General features: G+C 41.8%; 1 protein-coding gene across 2 annotated transcripts; it reads right to left on the reverse strand.

The window, feature by feature from the left end:
• Positions 1-105: 105 nt before the first annotated feature.
• Positions 106-18,954, reverse strand: mfn2 (mitofusin 2). Of its 2 annotated transcripts, none has more exons than XM_042409260.1 (18): positions 18,582-18,954; positions 16,951-17,132; positions 16,055-16,190; positions 15,729-15,891; positions 15,463-15,587; positions 14,986-15,094; positions 14,659-14,766; positions 12,026-12,179; positions 11,582-11,649; positions 11,047-11,168; positions 10,045-10,171; positions 9,593-9,697; positions 6,352-6,454; positions 5,847-6,067; positions 3,390-3,545; positions 3,081-3,277; positions 2,845-2,979; positions 106-2,656 (listed from the first exon to the last, which is right to left on the reverse strand). In XM_042409260.1, the coding sequence occupies exons 2-18, from the start codon at positions 17,126-17,128 to the stop codon at positions 2,587-2,589; spliced, it is 2,277 nt and encodes a 758-aa protein (XP_042265194.1). In that variant the 5' UTR covers positions 17,129-17,132; positions 18,582-18,954; the 3' UTR covers positions 106-2,586. The 2 variants fall into 2 exon arrangements, with proteins under 2 accessions (XP_042265194.1, XP_042265193.1); XM_042409259.1 differs by having other exon boundaries at positions 18,451-18,953.
• Between the last annotated feature and the right edge of the window lie 619 nt (positions 18,955-19,573).

The following is a 19,573-nucleotide window of genomic DNA, read 5'->3' on the forward strand; positions in this document are numbered from 1 at the left end:
TTAAACAAACTATGGGATGAAGTTTCTAAATGACTTCAAACATATATTTGGTATTTCTTCTTATAATATAAGAGGCCATTCCACAAATATACAACACACTGTAAATTAACTTTTTTCAGCATTTTGTCACCTTTATTATTATTATTATTTGTACATACATACATATGATAGAACATTTAAACAGGACAACAAACTACAACAGTCACTGCATGCAGGTACCTTCACCTTCCTGAAGCCAAATACAACCACTCTCTGCTTTTACATTTGTGGAAAAAAAAAAAATATAATCGATAAGCAGCAAATGGATAAAGTGCATGTCTTCCCTCTAAAGGAAGTGTTGTAGGGCAGCCTTCTGCTCACTTGGCAACACAGTGTATGGCTTTATGTTACAGCGTGACTTTAACGTACTGGACGAATCCAGACACATCCAACTCTGATGTGCTTTCTTCTCTTTCAGCACTTTGTTCCCCTCGTTTCCAATTGAAAGGCAAATTCTTAAATTACACTATGTACACATTTGAGAGGCCAAATATACCATTTCATCTCAGAGAGAGAGAGAGAGAGAGAGAGAGAGAGAGAGGGGGGTCTCATCACATGTAGTTCAGATTCCTGCCACTTCCTTTAGAAGTAAAACTATAATATTAGAATATGAATACTAATATAGACAGAGGCATAGAGAGCAGGCAGACACAGAGCCCGCCCCTCGACGCATTCAGTGCAAAACAAAAGAAAAAGAGTAGTGATGACACACAAGACACTGAGACAGGCATCCACGGTGCTTCACATTAAAAACACTGGGCTGCAGGTCTGACACCAGTTAAGATTCCCTCTGAGCTCCACACTCCATGTTTTAGAAATCAACATGTTTTACAGTTGAGATCATCAAATGTGATATTTCAGTTCAAAAAGAAATGATAACGATATATCAGCCCAGTCATTCTTTACATTAACACAAACATTTTTTATGATAAGATGCCTTAAATGGTTTTTTTTAAGAAGAGTGAGCAGGATATGTGCTGCGATGGACATTTACAGTGTAGAAATAAACACCAGCGCCCTCTGCTGGACAAACTACGGAACAAAAGACTCTGTTACTTAATGATGGATGAATGTGCAGCTGGTTGAGTCTCTAGTGTGAGGAGACTGAGGGATTTAGAGTTATGAGCACTATCAATGAATCCTCTAAATTCTCAGAGGACGTTAAAATTCTGACTTTAATATTTAGGAATAATTTTGACTATTTACAGTCAAATCAAGTCAGAATCTAATGTGTTTGTCAGATCTTTGTCTTCGATTTAAATGCTCAATGTTGCAACTGAACAAAAAGACCTTTAACAAGCCTGATGTTGCTGAAACCTGACGTCCTCTGTAGAAACACATCAGTGTTGCACTGAAAACACACTGTAGTTTATATTTCAACTCAATCACACACACACACACACACACGCCGCCATGCTGCCAGACACACTCACTAGAGCATTCATCCGCTGCTGAAAATAGTTCCCTACAAATGCACCTTTTCCTCCTGTTTGTGACCAGCTGTTTTGGGAAATCGCTAAAAATCAAACAATATATTTGTGAGCAATATTTTAAGATTTACATCTGCAGGAGGAAACAGGGTTTAGAGAGCTGAGAGCCACAGAGAGGGTAGCGAAGTCAGAGAGTATTGAGAGACAGACTCACATCGTCGGTTTGGATCTGCACATAGTAAGAAAGATTTAGAGTAACACCAGACGTGTTCTTTAAGTCATAACATACAGGAACCCTAGATTCTCCCCTAGAAATGACAATGTTTACTCTGAGAACTATTCTACATGCGAGCTGAACCAGTGGTTTATGGTTCTGATACCATCATACTGACCCATCAGCAGCGTCGCTCTGAGACTCTGATCAGCTGTAACGTCTACAGTTCAGATCAGAGAACAAAACTGTAAGAGTGACTATTCTCTTTTTCCTTCATGTCACCTAAAACCAAACCATCAACTCAACTACAATCTCCTCTGATAGCTGCGTAGCATCGTTTCACTCTGAAAAAACATTTTCCTAATAAACTGGAGGAATAAATTATTTTATATGTGTTTAGTTTGTTTCTTCCATTCCCTCATGTGGACTGCCTTTAACTTCAGCACCTGTCCAGTGTTCAAAATATATGTACAAAATCTAATCTATACACGTTCACTGAGGCAGAATCTGGTGTGAGTCAGTCAGTGGTGCTGATGGGAACGCGGGAAGAGCTCAGACTGAGCTGCTGTTCTGGGGTCAGATCCATCAGGCCTCATTAGCATCAATGAAAAGATAAGAATGAGCATCCGGATGTTTCATTCTGGAGTCTGTGGTTAAACCTCTATTCATGTGGTGACTTATATTTAATAGCTGAAGCTGTTTGAAACTTATTTTAATGTAGCAGCTGACCGCAGGACCGTCCACACATCACAACCACTCAGCTTCCTCTCACGTCACACGTCCTCACCTTCCCTTCTCACTGTTGACTGTTTACTCTCATTAACTTGAAAATACCAAAGTGAGTCAACTTGAAAGCAGATGTAACAAGTGTTGTAGAGTCTCTCGGGTGACGCTGTGGCAGGTTTACTTGCTGTGATGAAGGTACTGCTGGGTGAACATGTTGAGCTCGCTGTCCAGCCAGCCCGCCTTGTTCCTAACGACAAAACACACACACACATGTTAATAATATTCACATTTATGTATACGGGTCGTACAGGGACTAGACTAAACCGTCTCCAGATCAGATTAGCAGGTGGAGTTACTAAAGTCATGATGAAGCCTCCTGTCTGGCTGTATCACAGTGTTTGTGTGTGTGCACCCTGAATGTGGTGAGCTTCTTACCGCAGTAGCTTAGCCTTGCTCTGCAGGCCGTCCAGCAGCTCGATCTTGCTGTTCATGTCGGTGATCTCGTCCTCCAGGTTGTGACGGGTGACGTCTACCTGCTGGCAGAGCTGAGCGAACACACCCGCCAACTCCCTGATAACCACAGAGTAACAAAACATTATAACAACAAGACTGACAACAGATCAAATCACTGATGAACTACTACTGAGGTCTAACTGTGTGTGAGTGCTCACTGCTGGACTTGGTGGCTGCAGTTGGATCCGGTGTAGCTGACGATGAGCTGCAGCTTCTCGCTGGCGTAGTCCACAAACTGTCTCTTGAAGGCCCTCTCCTTCGCCTTGGTGGTCCAGGTGAGGCGCTCGTAGATGTAGAGGAGCCCGTAGAGACCCACTGACAGGGCGATCAGACGCCAGCCCACTGCCTTCCAGATCTGCACACACCGACAAATCTACAGTCAGGACTCTTGTATTACTGTATATGATATTATGATGGAATCCTCAGCCTTTATCCTATAGTGAGTGTGAGTTTGAGTGTGTCCTCACCACGCCACCAACCACAAGGACACCCATGGATGTCCGGGAGGTGAGGGAGGCGAGTCCAGTCACCATGGACACCATCAGCTCCTCCTGAGTCATGGAGCTTTGTGGGAATGGAGGCATGCTGGTGCTCACTGGAGTCAGGGCCATGGGCCGAGGAACCTGCAGGGAGAACACAGCTGATTACTGCAAACAGCACAGAGACCAGTGACTCCAGATCACATGGCACAAAAACCCACAATGCTTCAAAGACCATGTCAGTAAACAAGGGTGGACTGGAACATGACATTATTGCCAGTGATGTTCGTATTGATGTACTTTTAAATTCAGATAATGAAACGAGTCGTCTTGCTGGGATTGTGTGACACATAAAACAATTTATCCACCGCTTTACAGCTGCAGCGGTAGGTTACTGCCGGTATGTACTGGCCATCAGGCATACTGGGAAAAATCCCAGTGAGCTGTCAAAAAATACATTTTTGGGCCAGTGGACCTTCCAAATATATCCGTTTTTACTGGCCCTTGCTGTGTGCCAGTGTCAGGCTGTATTAACATTATCAAACAAAGAGAAATGTCCTCCCCTTGTCCTAGTGACATCGCTGTACTCAGGCAATCACAGCTGAGCGTCGCCCTTTACTCCCATACTGCCAGAGGGGGAAGACAAAAGACCTGCACGCCAGCTTTAACTTATCTAATTACTTATCATTAACGACCGGCATTGTCCCCAGAAGCTTTAAGACGGCTGTGGTTAAACCTCTACTTAAGAAACCTCACCTTGATCCAGGCTCTCTTAATAAGTCTCAACCTGTCTCTAATCCTCCAATCTTTTCTAAAGTACTACAGAGAGTTGTGTCTCAACAGCTTTTGACCCAAAAGAAATGTATCTATATGAACCTTTTCAGTCGGCTTTCAGGGTCACTCCACTGAAACTGCTCTAACCAGAGCGGTAAATGATCTTCTACTTGATTCAGATTCCATCTCTGTGCTTCTATTACTGGATCTCAGTTCAGCCTTTAACATCGCTGAACACTGTACGCCCTTAGACAGACTAGATTGTAATTTTGGTGTCTCTGCCTTCTCTTGGCTTAAGACCTATTAATCTTAAAGAACACAGTGTGTCTGCTATAATAATATTACATCAAAATGTTCTGATGTTAAATATGGAGTACCTCAGGGCTCGGTTCTTGGCCCTCTGCGTTTCTCTCTTTATATTTTGCCACTTGGCCAAATTATGTGTAGTCATGGAATAAATTTCTTGCTATGCAGATGATACTCGGCTTTATGTGCCTGTAAAGGGCTGATAATCATACTGAAATGATTTAATTAGATGATCATTCAAATTTCCTACTTCTAACTGGATAAAACTGAGATGCTGGTCGTTGGCCCTTCTAAACAGACACCAGTTTGATCAAATAACAGTAACGCTTGACAACTGTGTGATTTCACAAAGTGTGGCAGCCAAGAATCTTGGTGTTACATTTGATCCCAGCCTCTTCTTTGATAAGTACATCAAAGAAACCACCAAGACTGCATCTTTTCACTTACACAACAAATTCAGTCTTTCCTGAACTTCCCATGGCTGGAGCAGAGACTCTGATACACGCATTTGTTTCATCCAGACTTGATTACTGTAAAGATCTGTTTTCAGGTCTGCAACACGCAAGGGTTGTTATGATCGAAACTCACTAGTGTGCATTCATGAACAAGCAGCATTCACCAACTTAAAACAAGCAATGAAAGTCAAGTTTGTGCAGTTAAAAGGGTTTGTTGAATAAGCAAACCTCACAGAAAAGTAAGAGGTTCACGAGAGGAATACGAAAATGTTTGTGTTGTGAGTCCATTATGGATGCCATCTGCCAAATAAGCTCTTGAGGGAAATTGAGAGAATTATTCTTTATCTGGACCCTTTCAATAACACTTTAAATCTGCTCCAGAGAAGCCCACTCAGTCTCAGAAGTAACAGCCAAGTGTGGTGTTGGTGGTGATAATAATCTTAATAGGAATAATCTTTGCTGTCGTTGCCATCGTCATTATGATCGCAGGTACATCAGCTTTATTTATATGTTCTACAACAGTGAATAACCAGATTTGTAACAGAACCAGTATTTTTGCTTCAACCATAAATGAAGGAGGCCACTCTTTATTTTGTGTGGATAAGTTATCAATTACATTTCTAGTCTTGTAGTGTAACACAGAGGATATGTTCATGTTTATGGGTTGTCTTTTTTTTTTTTGCAAAATGAATATTCATTGACCTCACTTACTGATGGGAGTTATGAAATCTGCCCTCAGACCCTAAAACTGTTGTATAAATCCATTTATTCTTGAAAGAATTAATAGACAGAAAGTATTAAAACCATATTCTTTGTTTTTACTGCCCAACATGTCAGTCCCCAATAAGCAGTGCTGAAAAAAACAGGCCCATGGTTGCACCTAGTTGCTGATCCCTGTTCTAGGTGTTACCTGATCGTTGTAGCCCATGAGGGCCCGCCGGGTGTTCTTGGGGCCCAGGAAGCGGTTGACCAGCATGGTCCAGCCGAGAGAGAAGTGAAAGCTGATGTCCTCCTGGAAGTCACTGCAAAGCTTGTCACAAGCCAGGTCATAACTGAGGCTGAAACACTGACGAGGAACCAGCTTGTCGACCTGCTCTCTGACCGGGGTGGGCAGCAGAGGCTTCAGACCATCTACATGGACACATGGAGAGCAAAGAACTCAGTGTGTGATTATATATTCACTCACAATTGACCTCAGAAGTCACTGACACACAGTCCAACATCCATGTTTCTATATCAGGAAATTAGTTTAGATCAATAGTTGACAGATGTATGAATGCATCTACACATCATCTTCATGGTAAACAGTGATAACATGCATGTAGCCGGTGGCATTCTGCTAGCAGCACATTGACTACAGCAGCGTGTGCAGTGATAACAGCAGCTGTCTCAGGTGTAAAGAGGAGGAGTATTACCGATCATGTCCGTCTGTGTGGTCTGCAGGGCGCTGGTGATGGTGGTGGAGCACCTCTCTGACATGTTCTTGCCCAGACCCTCTTCTATGTGCCGGTGTAGCTCCTAGAACAAAACAACAGCCGCAACAAAGAAACAGTCAAAAGACACAACTGGTGCTGTTTAGTTTCATGTACATCACCTCTACTGCTGACAACAGATGTAACAGGAAACGAAAGAAGACAAAGTAAGAATGACATGCAACAAAGAAGCCCAGCCAGGAACATCTGAGTCCTAGGCTGAGTCCAAAATCACTTCCTATTTACTTTATAGTTCTCTACATTCATTCTATGCCTTTTGTATTTCAGTGTCCGAATGCTGAGTGTGTCAATGTATCCACCATATAGCGTTCTCACAAAATTCCACAGTGGAACGAAAAAAGTGGTGTCCATGTGATGACACATTCTCTCAGTGCAAAGGTGAAGAACTGCAGATGGCCGCCTGTTTAGTTTATAATCAACAGGCGTGTACGTGTATTTAATGAAAACCTGTAGTTCATATACAGGTGGGGGCATGAATGTGCAGCAGGGGATGCCACTAATGTCCCTCAAGGTGGGGTACTGAGTACGCTGATCACAAGAGGTCCAGTACTCATAAAGGTTAAGAGCCAAAAAAAATGTGTCAAGTTAAAAGATTACAGAATGACAACAATGATATGAATCTCTTTGATGTAAAAGCTCAAAGTACAGTGGTTCAGGTTGAACATTATTATGTAACAGGGACACAGACTCAGTGTAGGAGGCGGCAAGTTATTGACTAGATTAGTGTGATCTGTCAGCATTCCTACTAACAGCTACCAGGGTGTATAGAAGAACTGAAGGACAAGAAGTCAAAGAATAAATACAGAAATGTTAGTCAATGTAATGTCAGTTACTTTGCAGTCAAAGTGTTTTGTATCTGACGAACTAACAGATAGATTTGGAGCTTCTGTCAGCTTCAGGTTTACAGCTGTTTTGTCCAGTTCAGTCTAACCTAATGTTTTCTGGCCACTGGCTTAGGCAGAACTGGCACTTTTGGCCTCTGTGCAAATGAAATGAGACCATGCCTGAGTTGAATGAGTACATCAGGACTAAGTCTGACTGCTCTTACATAACACAGATTACACAGGCTTTATACTGGTGGAGTGAGCCAGCAGGAGGCCAGGGACCAGCTTTACACTGTGACAGAGATGTTGGAGAGTGATCCTGTTGGAAGCAGGAATATTTCACATTGCACACACAGTACAGTCGTCATATTCACATTCAGGATTACAGTTTAATCCCGTTTTATCTCCAACAATCATATTTCACCCCAATATAAATTATTGGACCAGCTCGGGAGGTGGTCAGAGGGACAGTGGGGACTTCAGACTGATGCATCCAAAGAAAGCAGCGATGCACACAGTCCGGACTCTGCTGTGTTAGTAAATGAGCTAGTTTGAGAGCATCTGTGCTGCAGTGTGTGTTCCGGCCCTGAAACCAGAGACAACCTCAAAAACTAGTGCCATCAAAGACCAGCTGATCCCCACAGACATGCACTTCCATCCTGCAGCTGTGTGAGAGCAGAGGTTGAGAACAGTGTCAGGAGGGTGGACACACCAAACTATTGGGAACTATTATATTTTACTGACAGAAGGTTCACAGAGAGCAAAGAACTGACAGGAAATAAATAATGAGTGAATTCAGTATTAGAGTTAAAGAGAGAAAGTGAGAGCAGCAGAATGGTGAGAGTGGCACGACTCTGTTGTGGTACTGATGGAATTAGCGCTGTGGAATATATATATATATATATATATATATATATATATATATATATATATATATATATATATATATATATATATATATATATATATATATATATATATATATATATATAAAATTACACTGAATTTATCAAGACAACTGTCAACACAGAGGGATTAACAAAATGAAACCTCAACAGATCAGAAAACAGGTAGGCTTCTTACTAATATATTAAGAAATGTGATTTTTGATGATGACTTACAGAACAGGGGAAATGACTGTAGAAACAAAGGCCTGTCTCTAATATAAGCCTGTTAAATCCATTAAATGCCTTTAAATCAAGGCCTGGTCCTCTATGCCGTCACACACACACACATTCTCTCAGATGTCTGCACAGACGTCCTTATTGACATACAGTAGGAAGATAACAAAATGTACATTACGCAGACTCTGTAAATTGGCTGTAGAAATGTTTTAGTTGGCATCTGTCCACAAGTCAACTTAGTTTCTGCAGGTTTCACCAAGTTACATTAAAGGCTTTTTAGGATCTTTTATTAATGAGCACCTACTCTGATTGGCTGGAGGTGTGGCCTGACCTTCACCCCCAGCCAATCAGAATACAAACTAATGAATAATGCAGCATCTTTACGTGGTGTAATGTCTGGAGATGTAAGACAGTATATAGTCTGATCCTGAATGAAGGGAAGAACCTGCTGTTGCACAGGTGACACTTCAACAGGATGTTTCAGGACGGTGAGATTGTGTCTAAGTTTCCTCACAAAGTAAAAGTAGTTTTTTCAGATGTAGCAGGAAGTCGCTAGCTAGCACAGATATATTATATTCCTTTAGCTGAGTAACAGAGAGAAACCATGTTTTAAAACATAATCCCAAGATTGAAGATGAAAAAGTAAAAAATCCTGCTGCTGAGTCTCGTTAAGCAGACAGTCGGCTGTAAAATGTGCCGAACACACACAGCACTACTCGCCGATAATGAAGGGAAGATTGTCTCCAAAAAAGAGTTTCAGCCATTCCTGACATACATTTCCATCTTCTGGAAGGATGTCGAGACTTTTTAGCTGCTGAACAACCAGCAACACTTTGCTCATCATCCCACTGAAGTGCAAACTGTGACCAGAGAAGTTACGGTACTGGTGGGCTCATAATAAAACTTCCTACATATTTGATTTGACTTTCTGGTGTGACGTAGTAACGAGTTCCGCCTCAACACCGCTCGCTCTTAAGTCACGAATTTCAAAATTTCAAATAAGTTAAAAATGCCGAGGAGATAGAATTGAGTGATTTTACAGCACAGGAGGCTCCGACATCACCCTAATCCATCCCAAAGCTCATTTTTTCATGTTTTCCACAATATCAGCCCTTTGATAGCTTTATGGCCTTTTTGAGGAAACTGAATTCAACGCTTTAGAAACTTTTCAAGACCTGCAGATTCACAGGGAAGGACGGCAAACATGATACTCACATTTTTGTAGACCTTAAGCACCACTGGTGATGGATGGAAGTCCATATGGAAGTCATCCACCAGGACATGGAGCTTCCTGATCTCCTCTGCCATGGCATTAGACACCTAAACATGAGCAGAGAACGGGAGTGAAAACTACTTCCTGTTGGAAGGGTTAACTTCCTCTTACGCTCTGTTAGAACCCAACTGAACCAGGACAGTCTGCATCTCCTAGCACTTACGTTGCAACACATGTTGAAATTAAAAATAACCTTGAAATGGAGGCGGTTTCTTTGACTGGACTGGTTCTGACTTGTATTTGTTAAGTGGGCCAATAATTAGACCCCAGAGGTCCATCACTTCACAAACCTCCACTGAGACTGAGGAAGGTAATTAAAGCCACACTGTTCCCCTGCAGCTGCTCAGAGGGCAGACAGCAGGTATGTTTAGTAGGTATTTATGTTGGGATTCACCTGTCTCTCCACCTCATCTGTGATCTTCTTGATCTTGGCCTTACAGTCCATGGTCAACAGGTCCAACTGCTTGTCTATGAACTCCAATCGGTCCTGACGGTCCTCCTTGGTGTCGAGGCAGTAGACCCTGCACGCACACACATACACACGTTTATATAGCTATCTTAGCAGGCATTGACATTATGTATTCCCTAGCCCCTAACCATCACAACTAAATACCTGACCCCAAACTGAACCTAAACCCAATTCTAAACCCTCAAACAGCCCTTTGAAGGTGTGTCAGGAAGTGAGGACCGGCCAAAATGGCCTCACTTCCCAGGTCTAAAACTCAAATTGGTTCTCACAATGATAGCCGTACAAGTGCACGCACACACCTAATTTCTATGTGATAACACAATAAAACCGTAGATGGCCTCATAAATGAAAACCATTAACGTAAATTCTTTAAAGAAATTATCAGTGAGGGTTTGGATGAAGTTTTCTCAGTTGGGAGTCGATAGAGTCGATCCAATCAATCATTCCCACCAAGAAGATATAATAAGACATATAAAAATACTTTGCTTTTAAGATACTTAAAATCCTCCTCATGTAAAAATCCAGAATCTATGAATATGTAAATATAAGAGATGTCGATCGTAAGGATCGATAATGGGGCAGAGCTGGGTATATTTTAAAGGATTGTATCAGCTAAAATAAACACGATCCAATGCTGATACTTTCATTACTGTACTTTACTGTGTTTTGTCCACCTCAGGCTGCTTGTGCTGCAGTGCAGCTCTCCATTATTTTGGCACACCAGGAGCGCCCTGGTTGGCAAAATACATGGATTTGCTCAAGTCAAACTCTCTCTTTCTCATTGGTAAGAAGGTATAAAATAATCTCAAATAACATTGTCTAAAACTACAAATAATTATTAAATATAATTCATTTTTTGGGGAGTTTTATTTCTGATCATGTTTGGTTCAAATACACATGTACAATCTGCTTTGATACCCGACTCACCTCTGCTCTTGTGCAGCAATGTGGACTGAATCCATAATGAGGCGCAGGGCTTCAGAGATCTGCTTGGCCCTCACTGTGTGCTGCTCAAACTTGGTCTTCACCGCTGACTGTGAGATACACTCCTACATACAGCAACCATATCAACAACAACAAACCAGACATCAACACAAAGACAAGGAACGGGCATGGATACTACACTATTCACAGTACAGATGAAATGAACTACATCTGGATTATTTAGTTACTTCACACAAAGAATAATATACAGGAACAACTAAAAGTTAGAACATTCAGGTCAAAGTTTACACTACTTAAACATTTACTATCCGGTACAGAATGTGTTTAGCCTAGCTTAGCACAAACACTGGAAGCAGGGGGAAACTGCTAGCCTCCTTCCATCAAGTTACATTTTACAGTTAGTTACATATAGACCCAATAAGCATCATTTATAGATGGCCTCATTCATATATTTAAATCTGTAAACACAAACCTATGAAAGACTTCTTCCTGGTCGTCATACGTATGAGATTCTTACCTCGAATCGTCTCTCAAAGTTCTGGAACTCAAACATTCTGGCTTGAAATCCTTCTGCGAGAGCGCCGCCTGAAACAGGACAACAAACGTAATACTGTAGAGACCTTCTGTCAGCGTCAGGGCGAGGTCTGAGTACTGTCTCAAACTTTTCAAAAACTATACTTTTTTGATACTTGACTCTGAGAAATAAATAAACTGATTTTTCATTGAAAAAGAAAAGTTCAAGTTGTCTGAATGGAAATAAAATCGTCTAAAACTGGACAAATTTAGATTTAAACCAGGAACTATCTGATCAAAGAATACGTTTACTGTCAGCTTTCCGTACATTTCGTTTACTACTCAAGTCTTATACAGTCTTTTATTAAATATACTCTGTCAACCAGTAACTGTTGTTCCCATCCAGTAATGATGCCAGTTTGTCCCTGATCACAGTTGGAATATTAACCTGCTTCAGGCATTCCCTGAGCCTTCTGCACACGAGCCTGGAGTACTTCCTTGGCAGAAACGAAGAAGATGCGGTCACTGGCCTGGGCTCGGTCCACCACACCCAGTTCATCCACCAGGAAATTGGTGCAGCGGTCCATGTGCTGTCTGCGGACCTGACACAACAATAACACAGTTTATTGAACAGCCACAGCTAATGAAGCTGGAACAAACCCTATAACTAAAGCTGATCACTATCATTTAGCACTGAAACGGAGAACTGCAGAGCTGAAAGGAGGGAGAGGAAGCAGAGTGCTGCCTCTCCTTTCTACAGAATTTCATTCTTATTTCTCCCCATTTCTATCATAATTGACAGGTACGAAGTGACAGGTATGTGCCTCTGAGACAAGACTGGGAACAGTGGTAACCACTGAACCACCAAGCTGCCAGCAAACATTTTGTCTGTGGGAAAAATAAAGAGAAAAAGAGTTGTGGTATAAATTCATGTGGTCTATGTATTGCCCTCAGCCTGTTTACTCAATAACGTGTGAACGGACCACAGCAAGCTCAGTTGGACTGGATGTGGCGTCACATTTCTCAGCAGCAGGTATCTCCAAACCTAACTACATTATCAACGTGGCTAGATAACACCGAGGCTAACTGAAAAGCCTTTAAACTTGTATACAGGACATTTGAAGAATATCTCAGTCAATGCAGAGGCCAGTGAAGCAGGAAGTCCTCCTCACTTCACTTCCAGCAGGAACGTTGGCAAAATACCCTGATTCACCAGCCACAACACTGAAGTCCTTGTAAACCTGCTTCTGTCTTTTTGTCTCCAGTGTGAACAAACCTCTTATGAAGACATCTCTACTAACTCTTCTTTTTATTAACAAAGAGCAATGAAAACATTCTGGTAGCAGCTTTTCATCAGTGTCTCTGATGAAAACGTCAGACATCAGTTGTAGCTCATTAATATGAATTCTCTAACAGCTAAAATAAAACGTTTGTTTTCTGGGTACTGTGTAGCTTTTGTCTGTATTCAGACAAAGATTATGAGCCATCATGAAAGGCTATCATTACATTTTTAAGACCAACAAAGAAAATGTATAACCTTTTCCACAGCAGAACAAACAAATGTTTGGGCTGGGCTACATGTTTTAAATCTATCATGATTGATCTCTATACAACAAACATGCAAAATCACATAAAATAATTATCAAAATATTAATAGAACAAACTGGGTTCCACTGCATTACATGAAACAAAAGCCTTCACACAACAAACATAACTAATTCTGTTTGTTAGGTCAACTTTGACAGAAATCTGTAAAACAATAAAGCAATAAACAAAACAATATTACTGGTCAGCCCTAGTGCACATTAAAACTGAGTCCAAGTCAAGAGTCCAAATAAGAATGAGACTGAGTGTCGACAGTCAGACAACAGTCCTGTTCCTGAGGTTAATATGATTGATGACTTTAGACACTTTCATTGAAACATCCAGGATTAGGAAGTCATGGTGGAGTCTTTTCTCTAATGTTGCTCTTTTTGCAATCAAAATCTTGCTCCAAAACCAGGTGACTTTCACAGATTATCTGCTCTTCAGCTGCCAACACAAGGTTGCATCATGACTAAATATTTAGTGTCAAAAGCTCCTGGTGAATTAACGTGCACACGACTGTATGAACATGAATAAACTTGACTGGAACAATTCAAAGATACTTTTGAGTTATTCTACTGCTGGTGGCACAAATATGGGTCCTGGTGTTGTTGTTGTGTTGTTCACCGCAGCTGAAAACTCCTAGAGGAAACACTGGAGTAGACTCCATATTGGATTTGAATTCAATAAAACGTTATCGCACCAATATTCCAGCAGAACACATGAAGCAAGGAGAACGACGGTGATAGAAGCTAAACTCTTCACCTGTCTAATCTACTGCTGAGTCAGCAGCAGGTCAATAGTATACCACACCTCCGTTTACACACACACGTTGATATTGAACCAATACTTTTATCAAGAAGTGGGACTGTATAGTCAGAGTACTCTGAACTACCCCACACTGAGTCAGTTTCACAGGCTTCACTCTCTCTGGGTACTGGGTTTGGCCAGTATCTCTTTTTTCATACCATCACACCTTCCTGACATCTCACCGGGGTATACGGAATATGACGGTAATTGTATTAAAAAAAAATTAGAAAAACAAAACAAAACAAAAAACCCATAAAAGCTGAGCTCCTGCTGACAGAAGTCAGTGTAGCATGTATGACATTGTCTATCCTACGATGCTGTGTGTCTAATATGTCATTAGCCTACTTAGACTGGCTGGGATCAAATACTTATAGCTCACAGAATAATGAACAGATAGCAGTTGAACACAATCAAATCGCTAATAATCGGCTTTTGTGGTTAGAAGAAGTCATCTCAAGATAAAGTTATGTACTAAAGTCACTAACGACTATTTTGGCTGAACAAAAAACAAAATAAAATAGACACACAAATAAAAATGCTGAATAAAACTTCACAGAGACTTTACTCCATACATGTGAAATTAAAAACTTAACACCATGTTTTCTATTATCCAAGCCTACTTGTCAGTCATGTCATGTGTTTCCAGGTGATGATGGAGGATGTTTTGCTTGAGTGAACTTGACTGACCTCCTCCATGTATTCCGGTTCGGAGGCGGAGGCATCCCAGCGGTTGTTGAGGATGAAAATGTTGGGACTGGAGAGGCGTTCATTGACCTTGTGAAAGAACGACTTCTCCTGCAGACACACATCATTTACAGTTGTTTTAAAAAAAAAGGCAACAGTGCAACAACATCATGATATTTATGACAGTTTTACATCCTGAAGATCACTCCAGTTACGTCTCTTCATGCACCAGTTCACCCAGTTCTAAAGCTTCTGTCTCAAACTACAGATTCTCAACAGACCATTTGCTCTTTTTGATCACACTAGCTCCGTTTAGCTGTCGTGTCTCACCGTCTGCATCAGCGTGGACTCGGAGTTTGCCACCAGAACAAACACGTCAGCATCAAGGCAGAACTTGTCGATCCAGCTGTCCAGTTCTGTGGTCACATCGATACCCGGGCTGGAGATGAAAACACCAAGCAGAATAAGCAAACTGCAGTCCTCAACAAGGGAGCATGGTCACTTTTAGGTGAGAGAAAACTGGAATTAAATATTTGCCTTTGATAAATAAACAGGTATCTGTATTTCTATATTCACTCTTACCACTGTGATAGCAGCTACCACCACAAGCAGCAGTGTCCCCTCCTTAGCCCCAGTATGAAATGCCATAACTGAACGTATAGAGAGTCCTGCTCTTCTCTGTACGTCACTGAAGCCTAGAAACCTGCCCATCATCTTTCTCACTGTATTACTTACTTACTCACAATATTTTGCCACTAAAAAGCAGATACAACACATCCATGTGTTGATAAAACAGTGTTAACTAACCTGTCCACCAGGACCAGATCATCCCTGAGCAGAGCACACTTGGCTTTAGGCCACATGACACAGACCAGGCTGCCGGCGTCCAGGTCCTCATCCTGGTGGAGAGCATGAGCCAACTGGTTCACCGTCTGTAAACACACATCATCATCATCATCATCATCATCATCATCATCGTCGTCGTCAGCCGGCTTTACACACACAGCAAACACACTGGAGTTGTAGAGGTTGGAGACATGAAGCGTTTCAGATCAGGTTACACTCATGCTGACCTTTATGCTCTTCCTCTCCTCAGAGCCTTCAGTGAGGAGGAAGGCCTCGTTGCCATCTGTGCCCTCCACCCTCAGGAAGCAGTTGGTGGTGTGTCCGATTCCTGACGGCAGCACCTTGTCACACAGCATGGCGTTGATCACTGAGCTCTTCCCGTTACTGGTCCTACAGAACAAGCAGAGAGCCAAACTTGAAGTTGATATGAAATCCTCTAGACAGCTAGACAGAACTGGATCTAAAACTAGTTTATAAAAATAGAAAACAAAGAAAAAAAAAGTTGTTTTGATTCAATATAGATATAAGGGAGATAGAAGAAAGATATATTTACCTCCCAAAGAAGACCACCTTCATATGTCTGCGTGCCAGCACTTCTCCGATCCCTGCCACCTTGGCGAGGTAACCCCGAACCTCCTGGACTTGCTCCTCTGTGGTGACTGGGTCCAGCTCTTCATTTTTATGAGTATCTAACATATGAAGGTCATCAGACAGAGGTCAGTCAATCCTTTCATACCTGCACTTTCCATAGACAGCCTCAGAAAACATCTGCAGAGCCTATTTTTACACTGATTTGAGAGCTACATTTATTTTCATGCTAGCAGAAACACATTCAGCAGCAGCTGCATAAGTTAAAGCATCAGTTAGCTGCTGACTGTTACGCAGTCTGTGGTTGAAAGCCGAAGAGTAGTGACAGTTTTGATGCCATGGTAACAGCACCGACGGCTGATGGGTGTAATAAGGTAAAACCACCAGAGAGAAAGTGGCGTCAGCAAGCTGGCATCAAGTGTCAAATTAAATATCCTGTAATTTGATTGGTTTCCAACATTTCACTCAGAATAATTTAATGTATCACATTTATATTCCTGTAATTATCATGTAAACTGTAAACTGCTCTGCAATGATGCAACACATTATTTTCCATCTATTTTTGAGTTGAGAGTTACGTCATTATCTGCTAAGAATAAAGAAATGATCTCATCAGAGGTTACATGTGTATGGACAAAGAGCCCACATCCACACTGACCATGCTTTATCTAAAAACTCATCTTTTTCTCTCAGTCATCCACCTACACTAAGCCAACATTTGTCACTGCCAAAAGCTCCGTTTTTCTGTATATTCATCTCTATTAAAACACTTTCCAAGTGATGCTGGAGAGCAGTTGACATAATGGTAGTTTAATGAGGATGTAGTGTGAAAGAGAGAGCGACTGGCAGGCAAGAGGTTACCTTCCAGGAAGGAAGCGCTCTCCTTGATGTAGGCCCCCAGCTGTTCAAAGATCCCATTGATCTTCTTCTTTGCCGTAACAAAATGCTTGAGTGGCGACGCGTTCACCTCAGCCATCAGTCTCTTATCCTTCTTGCTGTGGACTGCGTTGGTGTTGGGTCGTGGGAAAACCAGAGACATGGCACTGGACAGAAGAGAAACATCGAAAACACCCTTAAAAACATGTCTGGAAAAGGTGTCACTGAAATTCACTAGTAGTGAAAGAAAATGGGAAGCGCTGAGCAGCAGACCGCTGCTGAGCCACAGTGCTGCTCCTGTAGGTAAACATTGGGTAATTAATTAATAAATAAATGCTGAACTATAATTATATAACTTGATAAGCTATATGGGGGGATATTACCTTGAAGCTGGCACAGTCTGAACTACATCAGTTTACAGTAATCAGGTCAGTTTTGGTTTCAGTTTAGAGCTGCAACCATTAGTTAATGTATTGAATATGGGTCAACAGAAAATTAATATGCAACTCTATTCATATTCAAATTATCGTTTTTGAGTCATTTTTTAAAGAAAAAATATTCAAACGATCTGATTACAACTTCTCAAATGTGAAGCAGCCCTATTTCACTTTACTCTCTTTTTATGCTTGTCCACTCTCTCTCTCTCTCTCTCTCTCTCTCGTGTGTATACCAAGGACAAATTCACTGTTGGTTTCTGCCTCTTCAGGGAAATTACTGATCGTTTAAAAGAGATAAAATACTGCCAGCCTTCCTCATGTATAATTAGACAGCTTGTGTCTTAAATAGTGTTGGAAAGTTTTCATGTTCGCTTGCTCCCCAGCATGATCTGATTCATGTACACCCTCCAGTAATCAATGTATTCATGTACATCCTTTAGTAATCAATATATTCATGCATACCCTGGTCAGACAGTATAACACCAGTGCAACGCAGCCACTGGCCTCAATACTGGAGCTGCAGCTCCTTGTCTGCGGTGGGAGCTGCAGGTTTGAACGTTACCGGAGGCCTCGCTGACTCAGCCGCGACCTTTCACACAGTTTGAAGGGTAACAATGTACGCATGAGCAATATGTCCTACTTTACATACACTGGCTTATTTACTAAATGTGACACTGACACAAATCCAAGCTGAAAAGTGACACAGATACATCTATGTGAAATCTCTTAATGTTAGCTATAACATTGCGGTTAGCTAGCCTTCGTTAAGTTAAATGTCATCAGACTGTAGACCGTTGAGCCCCAACATATCTACCTTAACTACAGCCCCTCCTATCAGCCAAATGTCCACCGGTCAAAACGACTGTCTTTGTGTAGTTTGCTGTTACTTTACCAGCCATGTCTGGCATGATAATATGTTGAGTAACTCAGGATATAAAACCCATGCTAAGTTACATGCTAACTGTCATTCCTGTCAAGTTTACTGAGATTAACGTTAGCAGCTACGTTAGCGTCCCGGCTGGCAAACCGTCTCAGTTTCGTGACTCACCGTGAATGGGGGTCGCTCTTCACAAATAACCCTCTGTCATCCTGGCCCCTCGGCTTTTGAAATCTCTTTTTAAGCTAACTAGCTACTACTACGCGACTGGACGTTAGCTTAGTAATTAGCGTCAATGCTACCTGCGCTCAGTGAAGGGGGGGGGGGGTCACTGGACGGCTCAGACGGGCTCAGAAGCTGTTATTTTCCGTTTCATTTGCTGCACTGACAGTCATTCAGACGGTGTGGGTGTGATGGAAATCCCGGTAGACGTTAATAAATGCATCCCAAGTTCGTTGTTTTCGCTGTTTGCTAGTAGGTGTGTAGTTTCAGCACGTTACCGCCCCGTCTTCTCCGTCTTCTTCTTTGAGGTTTAGCTGCAGCTGGCAGCCGCAGCGCTGCATTACTGCCATCTCCTGGACTTACTGAAATCCTACAGATGCCGGATTGTCACGTTTTCCACGTTGTCCTCATTTAGCAGCTGATCAAGCATCTTCTGCCCTGTCCACTATCACCACACTCCAGTACGCTCTTAAATCACGTTGGCTTGAATCGTTTCGTTTCCTCCATCATGTCCTTTCTCTCTGATTTATACTTCCTGCACACGTTGCACAGTTTATACTTGACAATGTGCACAGAGACCAGTTGGATGCTTCCCTTTAATATTAAGTGTGCTTGTTCCCTATTCTTAATCTAGTCATTACTTACCTCCTCTTTTCTGTCTCACACTACTCACTCTATTTTGACTTGAATGTAAATGTCTTCACTCTTCTCTACTGATCCCAGTGCTGTTGCCACACTACGCCCTTTCCCTCTGATTTCAAAGGTTTCATATGGACGTCTGTTTCCTTTTCTAACTGCTTGTTTGGTTAGTTTGTTCGCTCTTTTGTCACCCAGAATGCCTCTGTGAGCAGGAACCCGAATGAATGTGACCTTGGTGCCTTGTTTTATTACTCTTGAATGTACTGCAATTATTTTGAATAGTCCTGACGATTACTAGACACACCTGACATAAGACTGGACAGTGCAGAGACTGAATCACTACAGACTAGTACTTTGTTTCATGTGTTTTGTTCGATCCATCCTAAAGCCATAAGAATGGGGAACAAGTCAACTCTATACACAGTTAAGAAAT

The sequence above is a fragment of the Thunnus maccoyii genome, chromosome 4, assembly GCF_910596095.1.
Source record: "Thunnus maccoyii chromosome 4, fThuMac1.1, whole genome shotgun sequence".
Classification (NCBI taxonomy): domain Eukaryota; kingdom Metazoa; phylum Chordata; class Actinopteri; order Scombriformes; family Scombridae; genus Thunnus; species Thunnus maccoyii.

What these genes read in the sequence shown, in the direction of transcription:
- mfn2 (XM_042409260.1), bottom strand. Translation starts at nt 17,128, where the DNA reads ATGTCTCTGGTTTTCCCACGACCCAACACCAACGCAGTCCACAGCAAG. An exon ending in GATCTGGTCCTGGTGGACAG is followed by an intron (nt 15,095 to 15,462) that starts GTTAGTTAACAC and finishes TTTCATCTCCAG; the next exon opens with CCCGGGTATCGATGTGACCA. An exon ending in ATTGCTGCACAAGAGCAGAG is followed by an intron (nt 10,172 to 11,046) that starts GTGAGTCGGGTA and finishes GTGTGCGTGCAG; the next exon opens with GGTCTACTGCCTCGACACCA.